The sequence below is a fragment of the Carcharodon carcharias genome, chromosome 12 (genome assembly GCF_017639515.1).
Source record: "Carcharodon carcharias isolate sCarCar2 chromosome 12, sCarCar2.pri, whole genome shotgun sequence".
Lineage (NCBI taxonomy): Eukaryota > Metazoa > Chordata > Chondrichthyes > Lamniformes > Lamnidae > Carcharodon > Carcharodon carcharias.
This window is the reverse complement of record NC_054478.1, coordinates 140,016,367-140,038,299: the sequence shown is the minus strand read 5'-3', so window position 1 is coordinate 140,038,299 and position 21,933 is coordinate 140,016,367. Positions and strand designations below refer to the sequence as shown.

The window sequence follows — 21,933 nt, the reverse complement described above, 5'->3', positions numbered from 1 at the left end:
AAACTGAGTATAAAAATGAATGACATTGAAGATCTTAATGGACCTTTCTTTAAACCCCTTTTAAAATTGCAGCTCTCAACCAGCACCATTTGCTGTTAAAAAATGATGGCATCACACTCTTCCATGAGGTAACAAAACACAACAATTCACTCTACCAGGGGTCTGACCTGACCACTCCCAGGCCAAGGAACAATACCCACATTTTCAAGTTATGTGGCCACAAGTCTTTTTAATCCACAACAAGCAATGGCGGAAATGGTGGGCTCACCAATTTTGATTGACTTTGTGACACTCCTCAGTGCTTGAAGGAGCTGCCCCCCTAGCTTCTTCACATTCTCCAGATCATCTTTCATGGAGTAGGACAGGTCCATGAGGTAGTACAGGTCGACAGGGTAACCCTCTGCACGCTTAAACTTCACCTCAATATTCTGTGGACTGCCTGAAACACAAGGCAATATATTTGTGAAGGAATTGGACACATAAAAAAAAACTGCAGCTTACCAATTCAATTCTCACCTTTTCTCTTCACTCCATCTATCAAGTCGTGCCTCTATTGTCATAGTCTGAAAATTACTCCATGTCCCTATTGATAAAGCCTAGGATACTATATGCTTGATTAACCACTGTCTCAACTTGTCCTGCCACCTTCAATGACTTGTGTACATAGACCCCCAGGTCCCCCTGCACCTACACTCCCCTTAGAATTGTACTATTAAATAATGGTAAATTGTCATTTAACTTGACTCTATTATCTAGGTCCCTTGGTTGTTTAATGTCATAGTCCAAAATGAGATTTTTTTAAACTAGTGTGTTATTTGTTTTACTGGTCTTGATTATCTGACTTCTTCCCCTAAGGGTTTGACCAACTGCCTATCTCCAAAAATATCTTCCCCACAGGTTGTTGGCAGCCTTCTGATCTGCGAGATGATGGCTTGCGCCACAGTGGTCAACTCCATGTCCAGCATCGCCTACAGTGGCCCAGGAGCCCCACTCTGGCAAGGCCGTCTCTGTCGCATTTGCTGCAGAGGGAGACAGTGGGCTGAGAAGGTGCATGATTCACCGGCCTCAGTTTTCTCTGGGCCTCACTGCTCGGCCAACTGAATCCTTCGTTTCTGCTTGCCTCATCCAATGCCTTTCCAGACAGTCAGCCACCCAGAGGTCACGGCTGTCTCCCAGTCGTCTGACCGAGGGGAACCAGGCTTGAGAAATAAGCGTGTGACACACACTCAGTGCACACATGATGAATGCAACATGGACATTCTAGTGGCGCAAGAGGGTGTACATTGTGCCAGGAAAGGCTATTCTGATCAAATCACGTATCCAGGATGAATAGCTAGATGTCTTAATCAGGCTCACCACAAGTATATGCATTAATAGTGGCTAATCTAATTAGTGTTCATTTAACAAATTTGCAGACAGTGAGTAAACTGAATTTCCTGTGAACACCCAGCTAAGCGGTTTGAAGCAGACAAGTGGCAGCCAAAGGGATCACAACCAAGCAAGTGTAATGAGGAACAGTAAACGCAATTCAATGCGGAAAAGTGTGAAGTAGGGCAGGCTGGTACAAGAATATGTCAACATAATGGAATGCATATATTACATTTAGTGAGCCTCTCCTTTGCCCATCAACTCACATGCTGCACAGTTCAGCCTTACCTAATTCCCTATTCTGCTTACTCAGCAACATAGCACACTGTCATGAAATTTCTAATCAGAAAGGTACTTAACACTGTGGAAGGGAATGCATTTTGAGCAATTAAAACTTTGCTCACTTTTTACAAACCGTACAAAAGAGCAAGGACCACAGACCAGCCAACACTGGCCTTTTGATAGTTCCTCGTTTTATTCAGATTGCTTGAAGGATACTGACTTGCTGTAATTTTACTGAGAATGTGCAGTGGTTTTAATTACATGTATGTATCTGATAAATATAAGCATTTAGAACTTGTTGATATCTGTTAAGGCTTTTATTGTTTATCCTTTCCTGGGATGTGGGCATCTCTGGCAAAAGCCAGCATTTGTTGCCCATCCCTAACTGGACTAGCTCAGATGGACTGGATGACCCTCTCGTGACTTGCTCAGCCATTTCCAGGGGGGCAGGTAAGAGTCAACCACATTACTGTGAGCCTGGAGTCACATGTAGGCTAGATCAGGTAAGGATAGCAGATTTCCTTCTTGGAAAACAGTGATGGGTTTTTATAACAGTTGTCACTATTGCTGAGATTAATGTTCAGCTCCTGATTATATTAATTGAATTTAAATTCCACTAGCTGCCATGGTGGGATTTGAACCCATGCCCCCAGATCATTAGCCTGGCCTGTGGTTTACTAGTCCAGTGACATTACTACTACACCACCACCTCCCCATATAATGTACCACGTATCTTGAGTATTTACCTCGTCGAAGAAAAAGTTTAACCTTCTGCGGTTTTATCTGTATCACGTTATCTCCAGAATGGACGAGTGGCTTGTCCACTTGTAGCTCCATGTCATTCTGTGGGTTAATTATGTCCGCACGTTGGCAACCTCTACTCTTAAGGGTCTCCACAGAGTCACAGCGTGCAGAATTTGGCTCTCCAGCCTTGGTGAAATTCTGTACAGGAATAAAACCAGATCATGCAGAAAACAACAACAGCGCACAACATTCAGCAATATTTTCTGCCTGGACTCGAGGGCCGAGAGGCAGTACATTTGCGTGAGGGAGTGTGTGAAGTGGGTATGCTGGATTGAAGGATGGACTGGAAAGCCAAGTCAGTCGGATTTTTAGCACGGCTCTTAACCTTGTCTATTTTTAAAAGGTGGAATTCAATTCCATGCTTGATGTGGAAGAAGAGCATTTGTCTGTAGAACCAGCTGATTTGACCATCTTGCACACTCCTACAACTTTTTTCGGAGGTGGCTACATCCCATAAGAAACATAAGAACAGATAAAATAGGAGCAGGAGTAGGCCATTCGGCCCCTCGAGCCTGCTACACCTTTCAGTAAGATCTTGGCTGATCTTCTTGCGTTTCGAATTGCATATTCCCATCTACCCTCCATAACCTTTGATTCCCTTGCCTAACAAGAATCTATCTACCTCTTCCTTAACATATTCAATGACCCAGCCTCCACCGCCCTTCTGAGGCAGAGAGTTCCAAAGATGCACAACCCTCTGAGAGAAAATTTCTCCTCATCTCTGATCTAAAAGAGCAATCCCTCATTTTAAAACAGTGCCCCTCGTTCTGGACTCATCCACCAGAAGTAACATCCTTTCTACCTTGTCAAGACCACTCAGGATCTTATATACTTCAATCAAGTCACCCCTCACTCTTCCAAACTCCAGTGGAAACAAGCCTGTCTGTCCAACCTTTCTTCATAAGACAACCCAAGCATTCCAGGTATCAATCTAGTAAACCTCCTCTGAACTGCCTCCAATGCACTTACATCCTTCCTTAAATAAGGAGACCAAAACTGCACATAGTATTAGAGATGTGGTCTCACCAATGCCCTGTATAACTGAAGCATAACATCCTTCCTTTTATGTTCAATTCCCCTCATAATGAAGGATAGCATTCCATTAACCTTCATAATTACTTGCTGTACCTGCATACTACCTTTTTTTGACTCATACACCAGAACACCCACTTCGGAATTCTGCAGTCGTTCTCTGTTTAAGTCATACTCTGCTTTTTTATTCTACCTGCCAAAGTGAACAAATTCACATTTTCCCACATTAAACTCCATTTGCCAGATTTTTGCCCACTGACTCAACCTGTCTATATCCATCTGCAACCTCCTCATGTCCTCTTCACAACATACTTTCCTACCTAATTTTGTGTCACCTGAAAATTTAGCTACCATGTCTTCACTCCCCTCATCTAAGTCATTGATGTAATTCGTAAAAAGTTGAGACCCCAGTACAGACCCGTGCGGGACTCCACACGTCACACCCTGACAATCGGAAAAAGACCCATTTATGATACTCTCTTGTTTTCTGCCAGCCAACCGATCTTCTATCCGTGCTAATATGTTACCCACTACACGATGAGCTTTTGTTTTCCATAACAATCCCAACAATAAACAGAATAGAGAAGCATGATAGTCAATTTGATAAAGCTGTACACATGTTTACCTGCTCATTATTGCTTTTCATTCAAAAAATAATCTGAACTGCTTTTGATTTTCATTTTTACTTCAAACCAATGACCTCACACTGCACCAGGACAAACAGTCCAACTCCACATTAGCTAATTCCCGGGTTTCTTCTCAAGAGATCTCTTCCTTCTGGGGGAGGTGGGGGGGGTGTGTTGAGGGGCTTGCCAAATATTCCCCATGCAAGCATTAATGAGAAGGAATCTACAATTAATTGATCAAAGCTTCCCTCAGTGGGAACTATGCCTGTAAAGCTAGCCTGTGGTGGCTGAATTGAAGAAAAACAGACTGAGGCATCCACACAGAATTGTTACGGTGTGGAAGGAGGCCATTCAGCCCATTGTGCCTGCACCGGCTCTCTGAGCATTTTAACTTAGTGCCAATCTCCTGCCTTAGCCCCATAACCCTGCACATTGTTTCTATTTAAATAATCATCCAGTGCCCTCTTGAGGGCCTCGATTGAACCTGCCTCCACTACACTTCCAGGCAGTGCATTCCAAACCCTAACCACTCGCTGTGTGAAGAAGTTATTTCTCACCTCACATTTGCTTCTTTTGCAAAACACTTTAAAACTGTGTCCTCTGGTTTTTGATTAGTTTTTGAGCAGGAACAGTTTCTCCCTATCTACTCTGTCCAGACCCCTCATTATTTTGAAAACTTCTATCAAGTTTCCTCTTAACCTTCTCCTCTCCAAGGAAAACAGTCTCAACTTCTTCAATCTTTCCTCATAACTGAAGTGTCTCATCCCTGGAACTATTCTCGTAAACCTCTTCTGCGTTCTCTCCAATGTGTTCACATCCTTCCTATAGTGTGGCGCCCAGAACTGTACACAATACTCCAGTTGAGGTCTAACCAATGTCTTATATAAGTTCATCATAATCTTCTCGTACTCTATGAATCCTAGAATACTGTATAGTCTAGTAACAGCTCTCTCTACCTGTGCTGCCACCTTTCATGAGTTATGTACATATACAACTTGGTCTCTCTGCTCCTATACACCCTCTAGAATATTATCCATTATTTTATACCATCTCTCCATATTCTTTGTACCAAAGTGTATCACCTCACACTTCTCCGCATCGAACTTCATCTGCCACCTATCTGCCCACTCCACCAATGTGTCGGTGTCCTTCTGAAGTTCTACACTGTCCTCCTCACAGTTTACAATTCTCCCAAGTTTTGTGTTGTCCGCAAACTTTGAAATTGTCCCTTGCACACCAAGGTCTAGATCATTTATATATATCGGGAAAAGCAAGGGTCCTAATACTGACCCCTGGGGAGCTCCACTACAAGCCTCTTACAGACGAAAAATACCCATTAACCATTACTCTCTGTTTCCTATCCTCAGCCAATTTTGTATCTATGTTGCTCCTGTCCCTTTTATTCCATGACCTATAACTTTCCTCACAAGTCTGTTGTGTGGTACTGTATCAAACACCTTTTGGAAGTCCGTATACACCACATCAACGCCCCTGCCCTCATCAACCATCTCTGATATCTCTTCAAAAAACTCCAGCAAATTAGCTAGACACGATTTTCCTTTAACAAATCCACGCTGACTCTCTCGAATCAATCCATATTTTTCCATGCGGCTATTAATTCTATCCTGAATAATTGTTTCTAGAAGTTTCCCCACCACCGAAGTTAAACTGACTGCTCTGTAATTGCAGGGCAGATCTTTACAGCCTTTTTTGAACAAGGGCGTAATGTTTGCAATTCTCCAGTCCTCCTGCACCTCCCCCGAATCCAGGGAATATTGAAAGATTATTGCCAGTCCCCCTACAATTTCCACTCTCACTTCCTTCAATATTCTTGGATGCATCTCATCCGGTCCTGATGCCTTACCAACTTTAAGTACCAACAGTTTGTCCAATACCACCTCCTTATCAATTTTAAACCCTTTTAATGACTGAGTTTCCTCCTCTGTCAACATGGCCTGGGCAGCATCTACCTTGCAGGTAAAGGCAAGGTATTAATTTAACACCTCAGCCATGCCTCTTGTCTCTTTGTAAATCCCCTTTTTGGTCCCTAATCAGCCCTGCTCCTCCTTTTGCCACCCTTTTACTATTGATGTGTTTATAGAATACTTTGGGATTTCCTTTTATGTTAGCTGCCAGTCTTTATTTCATAATCCCTCTTTGCTTCTCGTATTTGCTTTTTCACATCTCTTCTGAACCTTCTGTATTTAGCTTGGTTCTCAATTGTATTTGCTACCTGACAGCTGTCGTAAACACACTTTTTCTTCTTTAACTTAATTTTTATCTCCTTTGTCATCCAGAGAGCTCAGGATTTGTTTGTCTTACCCTTCCCTTTTGCGGGAACATACCTTGACTGAGCCCAAACCAATTCTTTTTTGATGGTAGCCCATTATTCAGCTACTGTCTTTCCCACCAACCTTTGGTTCCAGCCCAGCTCTGTTCTTGCCCCATTGAAGTCCACTCTCTGCCAATTGATTATTCTTACTCTGGATTGACCAATGTCATTTTCCATAGTCATCCTAAACCTTATGATACAATGACCACTGTCCCCTAAATGTTCCCCCACTGTCACTTGATCTATTTGGCCCACCTCATTCCCAAGAACCAGGTCTATCAGTGCCTCCTTTCTTGTTGGACTGGACACATACTGCTGTAGGAAATTCTCCTGAACGCAATCTGGGAACACTTGTCCCTCACTGCCCCTTACACTACCACTATCCCAGTCCATATATGGGTAATTAAAGTTCCCCCATTATAACTACTCTATGATGTTTACACCTCTGTAATTTCTTTGCAGATTTGTTCCTCTAAAGCATTCCCTCTAGCTGGTGATCTATATATTACACTGAGCAATGTAATTGCATCCTTCTTATTCCTTAGCTCTAGCCAAATTGATTCTATCCTTGAATCCTCTGACACATCCTCTTTTTCCAGTATTGCAATACTCTCCTTAACCAAAAATGTCACCCTTCTCCTTTTTCCCTTTCCTATCTTTTCTGAACACCTTGTAACCAGGAATATTTAACACCCAGATCTGCCCTTCCTTAAGCCAGGTCTCCATTATCGCCACAATATCATAATCCCGCAAGGCAGTCTGTGCCTGTACCTCCCCAATTTTATTAACTACACTCCGTGCATTCACATACATGCAGTGTAACGCTGATTTAAGCTTCATTACTTGCTCTCTTACTCCGTCTCCATCTATTAACTTACTATTCTCTATTTTAGTGCTATCTGCATCTCCCAGCATTTCGTTCACCCTGGTGTTACTTTCTAATATTCTCGCCTGGTTTCCACACCCCTGCTGAGTTAGTTTAAACCCTCCCCAACAGCATTAGCAAAACGACCCACAAGGGTCTCCGCCCAGCTCTGTTCAGATGCAACCTGTCCAGCTTGTGCAGGTGCCACCTTCCCCAGAGCCAGTCCCAGTGTCCCATGAATCTAAAGCCCTCCCTCCTGTGCCATCTTTCCAGCCACACATTCATCTGTCTTATCTTCTTATTTCTGTACTCACTTGCATGTGGCACCGGGAGTAATCCAGAGATTACTGCTTTAGAGGTCCTGCTTGCTAATTTTCTACCTAGCTCCCTAAATTCCAATTGCAGGACCACATTCCCCCTTCCTACCTATGTCGATAGTACCAATGTGGACCATGACCTCTGGCTGTTCGCCCTCTCCCACAAGAATGATGGGTCAATGATGGATCATCAAGGTGGTGGAATCGAGAACTCTGGGAACCCAGATATGAAGTTTTATTCGTCCAGAATTGACCCTCCAAACCCACGACCACTACTATCTAGCAGACACATGGGAACACCACCACCTGGCAGTTCCCCTCCAAGTCACTCACCATCCTGACTTGGAAATATATTCACTGTCGCTGAGTAAAAACCCTGGAACTCCCCCCCACCTAAAAGCACTGTGGGTGTACCTACACCACAGGGGCTGCAGCATTTCAAGAAGGCAGCTCACCACCACCTTCTCAAAGGGCAATTAGGGATGGGCAATAAATGCTGGCCCAGCCAGCAATGCCCACATCCCGTGAATGGATTGAAAAAAAATAGCTGCATGGGCAGCTGCTTGGCTACTAAGTCCTCATCAAATGAAATATGTGCTGCAGGTAAGGAGAATAAGAAGCCTTCACATTTATTTGGCCAGATTCAGCAGAATCAAAGTATCTTGATTGTTTTTTTAAAAAATAACTTAAAATTTCCCAAAGGCCCGGGTTTTGCAGTCAGCAATGAACAAACAACACTAGATTTTGCTTGGGGCTCTTGCGCTGGGACCTGCCATGATTTGGAAGCCATTTCAGTAGAACTCCCTCTACAGTCCCTCTACAGGGGATCTAGAACCAGTGTGAAGCAGGCAAGCTACCACCTATCTCCTTAACCAGTCAGATTTTGTTTTAACTGAGGTGCAGAGTGTGAACCAGGAAGTAACAGTTAGAAAAGTGAATTCAACATAAAATCACGTACAGAAATGAAATAAAGAGAGGGAAAGAAAGGTGGGGTTCAGAGAGAGTGAGATCAAAGAGGGAGAAAGAAAAAAAGCAAAACATACTTTTTAGATCTCTAACAATAATTAAAATCTGAAGGAATGAGGCTCCACGATTGCAAAAGTTAATTTTCAATGCCAGAGGGGCTGTTCCATGATAAAGGACTCCACCATAGGAATTGGTCTCCTTGGAATGCCAATTCCACTGCTTTATGGACTTGGCGTGCCAAAGTTATTGACATTTCAGCCTAAGCTCCAAGGACAGCTCTGAGGCCTCATTACACACTTCTGAAACTTAGGGCTCTTGATATTTTCAACTCCCATAACAATCTCAAAAGTTAGTCATTTGAAATGCTCACCAGCCAAAGATAACTATTAAAAACATACACTGCCTCTCGCCTAATTGAACAGCACACTGCTAAATAATTTGCATACTTAGGAATTACTTAAGACCAACAAATATATATATAGTTTGTCCTACCCCCCATCACAGACTATTCTACTTTCAATTAGTGATCAATATTATCTTTCACCAGTCCATCACCAATATAATCTCCACCAATGTTTAAAAACTGGATCCCTTATATCTGGTACAAGTAGTTCCATTCTCAAGCATTCTGTTTTGTTGGTGGCCAGCCATATTACACTTTCAGATGTGGATTTCATATCAGGCAATATAATCTGTGCCATTATACCCATTGAGGCTTACCAGTGCCTTACACCAGGCGCAAGTTGGCCCTAAGTTGATGCATTCCCGGCAGGTTGCTTCTGCACGTGTGGGATTGCAGGAAGGCCCTGAAAAAAAAATAGAAAATTGGTTCACTTTCTGTTCTAACCGAATATAATTATAAAGATCCCATGTCGAGAATAACTGGCACATCGTGCCACCTCTGCAGTGTATCATCATAATTGAAAGAAACAAGAATTGCTGGGCGGAATCTTCCACTCTGAAGTCAAAGTTCAGTGTCAGACGCAGGAGTGTGAGTGATTCCCGCTGGGGGTGGGGGTGGCGCGGTGGGGGCACGTACTGGCTGAACACGCGTGATCTTCCGCTCTTCAGCTCCTTAGTTACGCATCTGCGCAGAGGGCAGCGAATCTCAGGGCAGGGTTGGGCCAGAGGTTGTTCTCCCTACCGTTGCCTCATGGGCTCAAAGGTCCGGGTGCCATATTTAAAGGGCGCTTGCACAGCCTCCCTCCCCATTCCCCCCCCAACCCCCACTGCCACCTAGCCTGCCTCCCAGGTCCAGTCTCTGCTCCATCCTGCCACCCTCCCTCCCAACCCCCTCTCCCAGCCTTGGTGCAGCTTGTGCTACCGGCACTCGATATGAGTGAAGTTAAGGGTGGTCCCCAAGAAGGTGGTTCAAGAAGGCGGCTCACCGCCACCTTCTCAAGGGCAATTAGGGATGGGAAATAATGCTGACCTAGTCAACGGCACCCACATCCCCTGAAAGAATGAAAAAAGGATAGATCGCTAAGCATAGACAGAATGTTGATTAATGGCAAGCAGATATAGTTAGGGTAAATAGGTGTTGCTCGGACTAGAGAAGGGTTGGAAGTGCATTACCCCACACGTTAGTACTGGGCCCATCTTTGCTCTTGGTATTAACTGATGATTTACACCCGGGAATAAGGAAGGTTACCTCAAAATGTTCCGATAATTCCCTGTAAAGTGTGAGTATGGGGAGATAAAGTCATAAGATGTCCAACAGAATTTGGTGTTTTTTAAAGACAGAGTATAGCACCAAGGATGAAATAATTCAAAACATTAGTTAGGCTACATTTGAAGTATTGTGTGTAGTTTTGGGTGTAATAAAACATGAAAGCCAGAGAGGGCATCCAGCATGGATTCACCAATGATGGGAAACCATAGTTTGGAAGGGATAATTGAGACACTGGGACTGTTTCCACTGGAATAGGGAAGCCAGATTTAATAGCGGCTTTCAAAAAATTTGCACAGTTCTGATGGAATTAACAAGAAAAATACAACTTCCTCTTGTAGGAGAGTCACTGAAAACAAATTCATACTAAAAGAGTGAGGACAGCTGTCAGCAATGGATGTTTTGCTAAAAGCAGCGGTTGAAGCAAATCAAACAAGACACAGATATGAAACGATGCACATCAGAAGACACTGCTGTCCAGATCAAAAATGAACATTAATATTACATTCCTCAGTTTTGCTGGCTAACAATAGATTGAAGGCAACATGATGCTCAAACATCTTATGGGAGCAATTGGTACCGCTGAACTTGAGAAGGTAACCATGACAGACCTGAATTTTGTAACTTACTATCTCTGAGAGGGGTGGGATTTTCCAGCCCCAACACCAGTGGGCATTGTTATAGGCAGGATGGGGAAATTTGGAGAGCTGTTGACTTTCAATGGCCCTCCAAATTTTCTCATCCCACCCGTGACTATTGTTGATTCATAGGATGGGAGCATCGTTGGCAAGGCCAGCAATTATCGTCCAGTCCTACTTACCCTTGAGGAGATGATGTAAGGAGTTTATGGATCTTTACTAAGTGATAATGAAGTAACAGCAAGTCAGAACAGTGGGTGATTTTGAGGTCATGGTATTCCCATGCAACAGCTGCCCTTGTCCTGTTTGGTGACAGAGGCCATGGATTTGGGAGGTGTTGCCGATAAAGCCTTGGTGAAATGCTGTAGTGAACCTTGTAGATAATATGCATAGCAGCCGCGGTGTGCCAGTGGAGAGGGAGTGAATTTTTACATTCGTGGACGGGGTGCCAATCAAGTGGACCTCTTAGACCTGGACAGTGTTTAGACTCTTCAGTGTGATTGGAGCTACACTCATCCAAGCAAGTCGAGCATATTTCATCGTACCTCTGACATGTCTTGTAGGTGATGGGGAAGCTTTCACAAATCAGGAGCAAGTTTGCAAGACTATTATTTTTTAAATTTGTTACCATCAGACAGAGTCAACATAGTTTTGCGAAAAGGAAATGGTGTTTGACAAACTTATTAGAGTTCTTTGAGGGTCTGACAAGGAGGGTGGATAAAGGGGAACCAGTAGATGTTGTGTATTTAGATTTCCAAAAGGCATCCAATGAGGTGCCAAGTAAAGAGTTACAATGCAATATAACAGGTCATGGTGTTGGGGGCAATACATTAGCATGGATAGAGGATTGGCTAACTAACAGGAAGCAGGGAGTCAGGATAAATGGGTCATTTTCAACTTGGCCAGCTGCAACTAGTGCAGTACCACTGGGATCAGTGCTTGGGCCTCAGCCATCTACGATCTATATAAATGACTTAAATGAAGGGATCAACAGTATTGTAGCCAAATTTGCTGACAATGCAAAATACAAGCAGGAAAGCAAGTTGTGAGGAGGATACAAAAGAGTCTGAAAAGTGATACAGATAGGTTAAAGGATTCAGCAAATATTTGACAGATGGAGTATAATGTGAGAAAATGTGAGGTTGTCCACTTTGGCAGGAAGAATAGAAAAGCAGAATATTACATAAGTGGAGAGAGACTATAGAACGCTGTGGTACAGAGGGGTCTGGGTGTCCTTGTACATGGACGACAAAAATTAGCATACAGGGACAGCAAGTAATTAGGCAGAGAAATGAAGTGTTGACCTTTATTGCGAGGGGTTGGAGTATAAATGCAGACAAGTCTACAACTATGCAGGGCATTAGCAAGACCACACCTAGAGTACTGTGTACAGTTTTGGTCACCTTACTTAAGGAAGGATATGCTTGTATTGGAAGCAGTTCAGAAAAGATTTATTAAGCTGAATTTTGGACTGACGGAGTTGTCTTATGAGGAAAGGTTAAGCAGGTTGGGCCTATACTCGTTGGAGTTTAGAAGAATGAGAGGTGGCCTTATTGAAACATATCAGATTCTGAGGGGGGAGCTTGAAGAGGTAGATGCTGGGAAAATACTTCCCCTTGTGGGGGAATCTGGAACTAGGGGCCACAGTTTAAAAATGAGGCATTTTCCATTTAGGACTGAGATGAGGAGTTTTTTTTTGCTCAGAGGGTTGTTAGTCTTTTGAGTTATCTTCCACAGAGAGCAGTGGAAGCTGGGTCACTGAATATATACAAGGCTGAGTTAGACAGATTTTTGATCGACAAGAGAGTCAAGGATTATGGAAAGTGGAGTTAAGGCCACAGTCCAGACAGGAAAGTGGAGTTAAGGCCACAGTCAGATCAGCCATGATCTTTCTGAATGGTGGAGCAGGCTCGAGGGGCCGAATGGCCTACTCCTGCTCCTCTTTCTTATGTTATGATCTTTTGTTCTGAAAATGTCAACAACATTGGCAGGACTGCATCTGGTGCTTATCCTTAGTTGGCCTGAAAAGGTGCTAATGGGCTTTTTCTCTGAATTGCTGCCATTTTTGTGGAAATGGTGCTCCAAAAATAGTGGTAGGTAAGAAATCCAATAGTCAACCAGACGATTATGACTTTATAGAGAATAATCTCCACAGACGATCGCTTGGCCCTGAACTTAACTCCATGTTGGGAACAATCTATTCAATTCCCGTTTTTCTCCCCTTTACTCTATTTCTAGGAAATTAGGAGCAGGAGGAGGCCATTCAGCCCTTCATGCCTGCTCCGCCATTTAGAAAGATCATGGCTGATCTCGTTGTGGTCTCAACTCCAATTTGCCATCTGCACCCCCCATTAACCCTTGACTCCCTTGTCTATCAAAAATCTGTCCAACTCTGCCTTGAATAAATTCAATGGGTAAATTCTCTTTTCCCTATTGTAATTGCCCCAGCTTCTCTTGACTCATTTGATTGTGTATTCTATAAACAGTGTGAAAACATTCTCCTAATCAATCCCTTTATGCTGCTAACCCTAATCCTAACATTATGTCCCTTTGTTATCAGTTTCTTTACCAGTGGGGGAGAACCTGCTTTCACTAGTTAACCTCTGAGACCCTGTTCTAAATTTGAATACTTATTAGATTCCTTTTGGCTTTCTCTGTTTCAATGAATACTGCTCTTTGTTTCGAGCACCTTCATCATAATTATATCTCCTCATTGTTGGTAAAATTCCAGTGAAGCTGTCACGCTTTCCCATAGTTGTGGTTGTTAACGTCATGTCAGTTCTATTATGGGGAGCTGTGAGGTTGAACAAGCCAATGAACTGTCTCAATAAAGAAAAGCTCTGGTGTCTGGGTTTCTGCTTCACCAACAGGCTTGGACCCTGTTAACAGCTCTTTTTGATGTCCTGGCCAATATTTATCCCTCAGTCAACATCACTAAACCAGATTGTCTCATTGCTGCTTGTGGGACTTTGCAGTGCAGAAACTGGTTACCATGCTTCCTACAGTGACTCAATTTCAAAAAAGTACTTAATTGGCTGTATTAATTGGAATGTCTTGAAAGGCAATGGTTGTGAAAGCTATGGAAATGCAATTTCTTTATTCTACTGTGTGCAAGATGGCCAACCCATTTAGTAAAAGGGATACTGCAGTTAACAGGGCACAAGCCAATGGATGAAGCCAAAACCTAGACACAGAGCTTTTCTTAATTGAGAGTTTATTGATTTGTTCAGTCTCACACCTCTCCTCCCATGCAACCCAGTGCCCCAGCTATCGGCTATTTATGCTCTTTTAGTAAAACAAAAGACAATAAGTTAAACAAAAATCAATAAATAAGAGGGTTCCCCCTATTTATATGTGCTCAAAGACAATTAATACCCATTACCTGTTTCTCTTAACCTTAACAGTGTAATTGATCAGATATTGACAAGAGCTCTCTTTCTTTTGATAATAGTGCCACGGCATCTTTTATGTTCAAATGTACTCTGAAGTGTTGCCGAATCTATGCTTTGACAAGACCCATTATCATATCTATAAAATTAATTGGAGCCTTGCTGCAATGGCAGCTGTAAAATTGGCAGCCCAGAAACAGCAAAACCACGAAATGGTGGCTCTCGATTTTGTGATTTCCCATAGCCATGCACAGTTTGGATTTTCCAAGAGAGGTACTGGAGAAAGTGCAAAAGAAATTTACAAGAATTATACCAAAACAGAGATACAACTATCTGAAAGACTCACTATCAAGACTGAGGGGCAAACTGCAGAGATCTTTAAAACTATGGAAGGTTAATAGGGTTAAAACAAAGAAAATGCTTCCGCTTATTGTGGTGTCCAGAACTGGGTGTCATAAATATAAAATGGTCACTAATAAGTCAAGTAAGATGTTCAGGAGAGACTTCTTTACACAGAGAGTGGTTAGAATGTCGAACTTGCAACTATATGCAGTGGTTGGGATGAATAGTACAGATGTATACTTAAGCGGAAGTTAACTAAGAATGAGGAAGGAAGGAATAGAAGGTAATGTTGAAAAGGTTACACAAGAAGGTTGGGGAAAGGCTCATGTGGTGCACAAATACCAGCATAGACTTGTTGGGCCAAAGGGCCTGTTTTTCTGCTGTAGGTACTCTGTAGCACATCATGGGGCACAGCATTATTTTGTTTTAACTTAGCTGAAAAATAGGTGACTCTCAAGCGGCCAAAGGAGAGAGTTAAAGCAAATTAATAACAGTCTTGTCAATAAGGAAACAATGAGTAAATAAACCAGAGAGAGACAGATGTGGGATAAATGAGGCAAGGGGAGGAAGCTGGAGAATAATCTAGATAAAGAAACACAAGAGAGAGAAAGTGGGACAGACAGGGAAAGGTGGGGGAATAGCAGATGACACAGGGGGTAAAATTGACATTGTGGCAATGTCACTAGATTGGCAATCTGGAGACCCAGGATAATGCTCTGGGGACATGGGTTCAAATCCCACCCCAACAGTTGGTGGAATTTAAATTCAATTAATAAAATCTGGAAAATAAAGCTAGTCTCACCAATCATTGATTGTTTTAAAAACCCATCTGTTTCACTAATGCCCTTTAGGGAAATAAATCTACCGTCTTTACCTAGTCTGGAGTTAACTTAGGAAACACACAAAGGGTGGTGGAAGTTTGGAACTCTCTTCTGCAAACAGCAGTTAGTTGATGCAAATTCAATCAGTTATTTTAAGTCTAAGATTGATAGTTTTTTTGTTAACTAGGGAGTCTAGGGCAAAGGTGGGTATGTGGAGCTGGGTCACAGATCAGCCATGATCTCAGTGAATGGCAGAACAGGCTCGAGGGGCTGAGTGGCCTCCTCCTGTTCCTGTGTTCCTAACTGCCCAGCAGGCTGGGCAGCATCTGTGGAGAGAGAAACGAGTCACTGACCTGTCATCAGAACTGGAAAAGAGACGTAAAGTTTACAATCAAGAGTGGAGTGGGGAAAATGGAGGGAGTGGGGAGGAAGATAGGGAAAGTCCGATGGATAGAGGATGGCAGAGTTTAAATGCTTAAAAAGGGGGTGATGGAGCACCCTTCCTAACAGCACTGCGGGTGTACCTACACCACAGGGACTGCAGCGCTTCAAGAAGGCGGCTCACCCACCACCTTCTCGAGGGCAACTAGGGATGGCCAATAAATGCTGGCCCGGCCCACATCTCGTAAATGAATAAGGAAAACAAGGGGGTGCTAATGAGACAGATGAAGAAACAAAAGATGGGTCCAGAGGAGGGGTAATGACAATAGCAGGATCGTGTTCAGCAACTGCAGCGCTGAAAGAATGGGTGCAGAGGCTACAGCATGAAATTATTGAACTCAATATTGAGTTGGGAAGACTCTAAAGTGACTAATTGAAAGGCAAGATGCTGTTCCTCCAGTTTACACTGAGATTCATTGAAACAGTGTACGAGACCAAGGGCGGCGAGAGGTCACAGTTGGAGTGGAGTGGGATGGAAAAGTTAACTTGGCAAGCAACCAGAAGCTCAAGGTTATGCTAAACAGAGACGTTCTAGCAAAGCGATCACCCGATCTGCTCCCCCACATAAAGAACACTGCATCGTAAGCAGCGCCTACTACATTGAAAGAGATACAAGTAACGGCTTCACCTGGAAGCAATGCTCGGGGCCGTGGAGGGTGGAAAGGGAGAAGATGAATGGGGAAATGTTGCATCTAAAATGATATTGATGTCTAACAAATTTGGAACATTAATTTCACCTCCCACCCCCCCGCCAAAAGATAAAGACGGTACAACAGGAAAATACGCAAACAAGCAAATAGTTTCCACACTCTCTTGTGTGAAAGGGACAACATAAAGTAAAAAGAGACACAAAATAAAGGTAAACTGCTAAGGAAAATGCAGAGTGTCTGAGAAAACATGATTGTGATAATAAACGCTGTTATTTTGATCATAGCTTAGTCTTCTGTACTTGCGCAATAGAGAAATAAATGGCAACATCAGAAGCATATCGACTTTATGTGACTGAGTTTGTTCAGAGCAGCCAGATAGTTGTGAAATGTTGAGCTGGATTTTTACCTTCGAGCTGGGTAGCGGGAGCTGGGGAATTTCTCAGCCGCCTTGGGACAAAGTGCCAGGAAAGACGGGATTGTTGTTCCGGGGTGGGGAGGATGGGGGGTGGCTGGGGAGCGGCTGGGGAGCAGGTGCGAACAGGAGTTGGGCTCATTGGAGTCAGAAGGTCATGTGTTCCAGTTCCACTCCAGAGACTTGAGCACAAAATCGAGATTGACACTCCAGTGCAGTACTGAGCGACTTGGAACCAAGGCCCTTTCTGCCCCCTCAGATGCATGTCAAAGATCCCCAAGGTACTTTTCGCAGGGGAGCAGGAGAGATCTCCCTAAGGCATGTTTTATCTCATTGCCATTGGTGGGACCTTGCTGTGCACAAATTGGCTCAAATGTTTCCTGCATTGCTGCACTGACTCTCACTTCAAGCACTGTGCCCTAAGAGGGATTAGCCATCATGGCCTTAAGCAAGGTACAATAGCGTTGCCTTCTGCAATAGGGCTGACTAGGAGACTCACCATCAGGCATATACAAAGGATTAACAGGCTGATAATCAACCTGCTTGGCTACATTACAAACACACTTTCCTTGGCTCGGGAATGGGACTTGAACCTAGAACCTCCAGTTTAGAGGTAAGGACACTAGCAACTGCACCACAGGCCCTCCCAGCTACAGTGACTACCCTTCGAGAATACTTAATTGGCTGTGAAGTATTTCAGGACGACCTGTGGTTGTGAAACATGCCGGGCAGGTGCAAGTCTCTCTTTTTTCCTTTATTTACCTTTCCAGGTGGATTTACATTTCACATTCACTCACCCGCTAATCCTATTCCCAAGACGGAGGCCAACACCAGCTGGAAGAGAAGCCACTTGACCATTTCCTGTTTTGAAAAGAAGAAAAGACCCATATCACATTCTCCATTTGACTGTGAATGTTGAGTTTGCAGTGTGATCGTCCATTACTGCTTTCAAAGCTTCCAGTTTATTCAAGTACTGTTTGCTAAAACACGCCTCGGACTCCAGTCTCCGCTATGAGCCTTCCTGAACCCTAAACACTGGCCTAGCAACATTTTTACCAATGGTTTTGTCCTGTAGTTTAAAAAGGGAAGTAGATTTCCAATAATGCTCGTCATTTCTGATACACGTCCACCTGCAACCAGATAGAAAACATGACACACAAGGTACAAAAGTAAAAATGCCACGGGGTGCTGGTAATCTGAAATAAAACCAGCAGATTTTGCTAACACTTTGCAGGTCTGGCAGCATTAACTCTGTTTCTCTCTCCACAGATGTTCCCAGGTCTGCTGAGTGTTAACACGGTTGCCGCACAAGGTGTCTTAATTTTCACAGGGTGAAGGCTCCGCTCCTGACACAAACTACATGAAGAGGCTAAGGCGTCCAGAGCCTGAAATAAATCTGATCGTCTTGGTTTGGGAGTCAGCATTATTATGGCCTTTAAACATTTCCTCCAGCACTACACTTCCCCTTTGAGATCACTGCACAAATCCAACAATAGTTATTGACTGAGGTCGTGGCTTCTGATGATTCTGGTGCTTTCCGCTCCGCAATGTACCCTGGCAGCACATACTTTAGATTTTTAACATTCCCTCAACCCCGCAAGTTGCAAAATCATTACAAACCTCTCCTGAGCTTGACATGGAGTTACGTGGAATTTACAGCACTGAAACAGGCCATTCAGCCCTACCAGTCCTTGCCAACATTTGTGCTGTGCTTTGGCCATCCCCATTTACCATGATCAGCATAGCCCTCGACTTCCTTCTCCCTCACATGATTGTCCAGCTTCCCCTTAAATTCATCTCATCTGCTTAGAGAGATGGTGGCATAGTGGTAATGTCATTAGACTAGTCATCCAGAGGCCCAGACTAATGCTCTAGGCACACAGGTTCAACTCGAAATTTAACTTCAGTTAACAACATTTGGAATTGAAAGCTAATTTCAATAACCGTGACCATGAAACTATCATCACTTCCCACAAAAACCCATCTGAGTCACTAATGTCCTTTAAGGAAGGAAATCTGCTGTACTTACCCAGTCTGGCCTACATGTGACTCCAGACCCACAGCAATGTGGTTGACTTTTAAGTGCCCTGTGAAATGGCCTAGCAAGCCACTCAGTTCTCAAGGGCAATTAGGGATGGGCAGTAAATACTGGCTTTATTTGTGATGCCTACATCCCATGTGGCAGGTGGGAAACTCCAAACTCTCACCACTCTCTGGGTAAGGAATTTTCTTTGCAATTGGCTATTTGATTTCTTGGTGAGCAGCTTATATTGACAGTGTCAAGTTTTGCTCTTCCCCACAAATAGAAACGCCCTTCCTGTGCTTATACTTATAATTTTAAAAGACTCCATTAGGTCACCCCCTTGGCCTTCTCTTTTCAAGAGAAAAGGAACCCAGCCTGCCAATCCTTTCCTGACTGGTAGACCCATACATTTCTGGTGTCATTTCTGTCAATCTTTTTTTGCAGCCTCTCTCATGCCTCTACTTCCTTTTCAGAGTACCACAACCAGAACTGCACACAGGATTCCAAGTGTGGTCTCACCGAGGTTCGATACACATTGAGCATAACTTCGCCACTTTTCAATTCCATCCCTCCAGAAACAAACCTTTGTACTTGGTTTGCATTCGCCTGTGTCACAACTATACGTGATTGGTGTATTTGTACTGCCAGATTCCTTTGCACCTGTGCCTTATTTTTATGTCCTTACTTCCCTAGGTCTCCTTACCTAAGGAAGGATAAACTGGCCACTGAGGGATTGCAACGAAGATTTACCAGACTGATTCCTGGGATGGCAGGATTGTCATAAGAGGAGGGATTGAGAAGGCTGGGCCTGTATGCTCTGGAGTTTCAAAGAATGGGAGGTGATCTCATTGAAACCTACAAAATTCTTACAGGGCTCGACAGGGTAGATGGAGGGAGGGTGTTTCCCCTGGCTGGGGGAAGTCTAGACCAACGAGATACAGTCTCAGAGTAAGGGGCAGGCCATTTAGGACTGAGATGCGGGTGAATTTCTTCTCTCAGAGGATGGCGAATCTTCGGAATCCTCTGCCTCAGAGGGTTGTGAAGGGTCCATCACTGAGCATGTTCAAAGCAGAGGTCGATAGATTTCTAGATGTTAAAGACATCAAGGGAAACGGAGATAGTGCGGGAAGATAGTGCTCAGTAGAAGATCAGCCATCATCTAGTCACAGTCTCAGGATATGGGGTCGGCCATTTAGGACTGAGATGAGGAGAAACTTCTTCACTCAGACGGTGGTGAACCTGTGGAATTCCCTACCACAGGAGGCTGGGGAGGCCAAGTCACTGAATATATTTAAGCAGGAAATAGATAGATTCCTGGACTCTAAAGGTGTTAAGGGGCGGGGGAAGAGAGTGGGAGTATGGTGTCGAGATCAGCCATGATCAAATTGAATGGCGGAGCAGGCTGGAAGGGCTGAATGACCCACTCCTGCTCCTCTTGTCTATGTTTGTATGTTAAATCACCTTAGCAGCCAGGACTTTTATACAAGCAAAATGCCTCACCAAACATTTCCAGCCTTTGAGCTGAGAGCAACTTGGCCTAACATTGGCCCAGCAGCTCGGTTCCCCCGAGGGTCTGTGGGGTGGGATGAGGAACCAGCGGTGGCAATGCCTGCATTAAAAAACAAATGACATTGGGGATCTTGGCAACGTCACTCAAAACAAACTGATTCTACGTCAGCTTTCAGTCAAAGTGAAACCCACCAGCCTAACCTGCTCCTGACCTTCAGTGAGTTCGACAGAATTAGTTTGTCACAACAGCATCCACATGTGTGATCAACTGCTGCAATGTCAAGTTGTCTTTTTATGTGGTTAGGCTGCTGGCTCAGGGGCCATCCATCTTACTTCCAACACGGCGCTTCCCAAACCCTTTCCTGGCGTGACCCCCGTCTTAGTGCCTCGGAGCTTGTGTGACTCCCCCAGAGTGAAAATATGGGGAGGTATGAGAACTGGTGAGCAGGGGCAGTGGGTGGGGGTAGGGGCTTCAGTTGCTGAGAGGGCGGGGGGGGTTGTTGGAGAGAACAGGAGATGAGCATTGGGGGGAGTCGATGAAAAGACAGGGTTTCCTCAAACAAAAAAACACGGCCTAGCTTTTCACAAGAGTGAAAAAACACTTTTTTTTTGCAGCAGCAGCAGTGATCAGGTCTCAGGGAGCAGTCCATTAGGCCACGCCCACCAGTAGGGGGTTGGGGGGGGGGGGGGGGGGGGGGGGGGGGGTGGGGGCAGGAGGCAGGGTCATGATTCGCAATTTGGGAGGCCTTGTTCTAATATAGAACCGTCAGCCCTGCTGTCCTGTGACTTTGATCCACTGAGGGCTAAGCTCAGTCCAGGGGAGGCAATGGCACAGCGGTACTGTCACTGGGCTAATATTCCAGAGACACTCCGGGGGACCCGGGTTCCAGTCACGCCGTAGCAGCAGTTTGAATTCGATAAGAGTTTTGAATCTGGTGGAAACCATTGCCAGATTGTTGTAAAAACCCATCTGGTTCACCAATGCCCCCTTTAGGGAAGGAAATCTGCCATCCTTACCTGGTCTGGCCTACATGTGACTCCAGACCCCACAGGAATGTGGTTAGCTGTTAAATGGCCAATTCGGGGATGGGAAATAAATGCTGGCCTAGCCAGTGTTGCCCGCATCCCAATGAATAAGTAAAAACGAATGCTAAGTTCGTATATTGTACCAGTATGTCCTGTTGTGACGGCCTAACCTGCAATCCTGAAGCATGGCACTAATATTTAGCAGACATTCAGGGATCAGTTGCGAATAAACTGTGTCCGCAGAAAGTCACATCTGCCAAAAACAGAGCCGTTTTCTGGATTTACACAAGCCATGTAAATTAAGGCTGGCACTTTGAGCGGCTGCGAGGCTTCCCCTGCCTGAGATATACAGTTGCTTCATGTCACATCCTCATGCCAGACTGAGAAGATGTGGCGTAATATCACAACTCAAGTTTAACGT

General features: G+C 44.2%; 1 protein-coding gene across 8 annotated transcripts in view; it reads right to left on the bottom strand.

Moving 5' to 3' along the window:
* The window catches only part of itgb2 (integrin, beta 2), an 84,751-nt gene that overhangs the window by 41,286 nt on the left and 21,532 nt on the right, over nucleotides 1-21,933 (bottom strand). For 3 of the 8 annotated variants that reach the window (XM_041200455.1, XM_041200452.1, XM_041200456.1), the window contains exons 2-5: nucleotides 17,752-17,815; nucleotides 9,313-9,398; nucleotides 2,397-2,592; nucleotides 269-439 (exon numbers count right to left, since the gene is read on the bottom strand). In XM_041200455.1, coding sequence (XP_041056389.1) covers nucleotides 269-439; nucleotides 2,397-2,592; nucleotides 9,313-9,398; nucleotides 17,752-17,812 — 514 coding nt within the window. In that variant the 5' untranslated portion in view covers nucleotides 17,813-17,815. The other 5 variants (XM_041200453.1, XM_041200454.1, XM_041200458.1 and 2 more) reach the window with 5 other exon arrangements.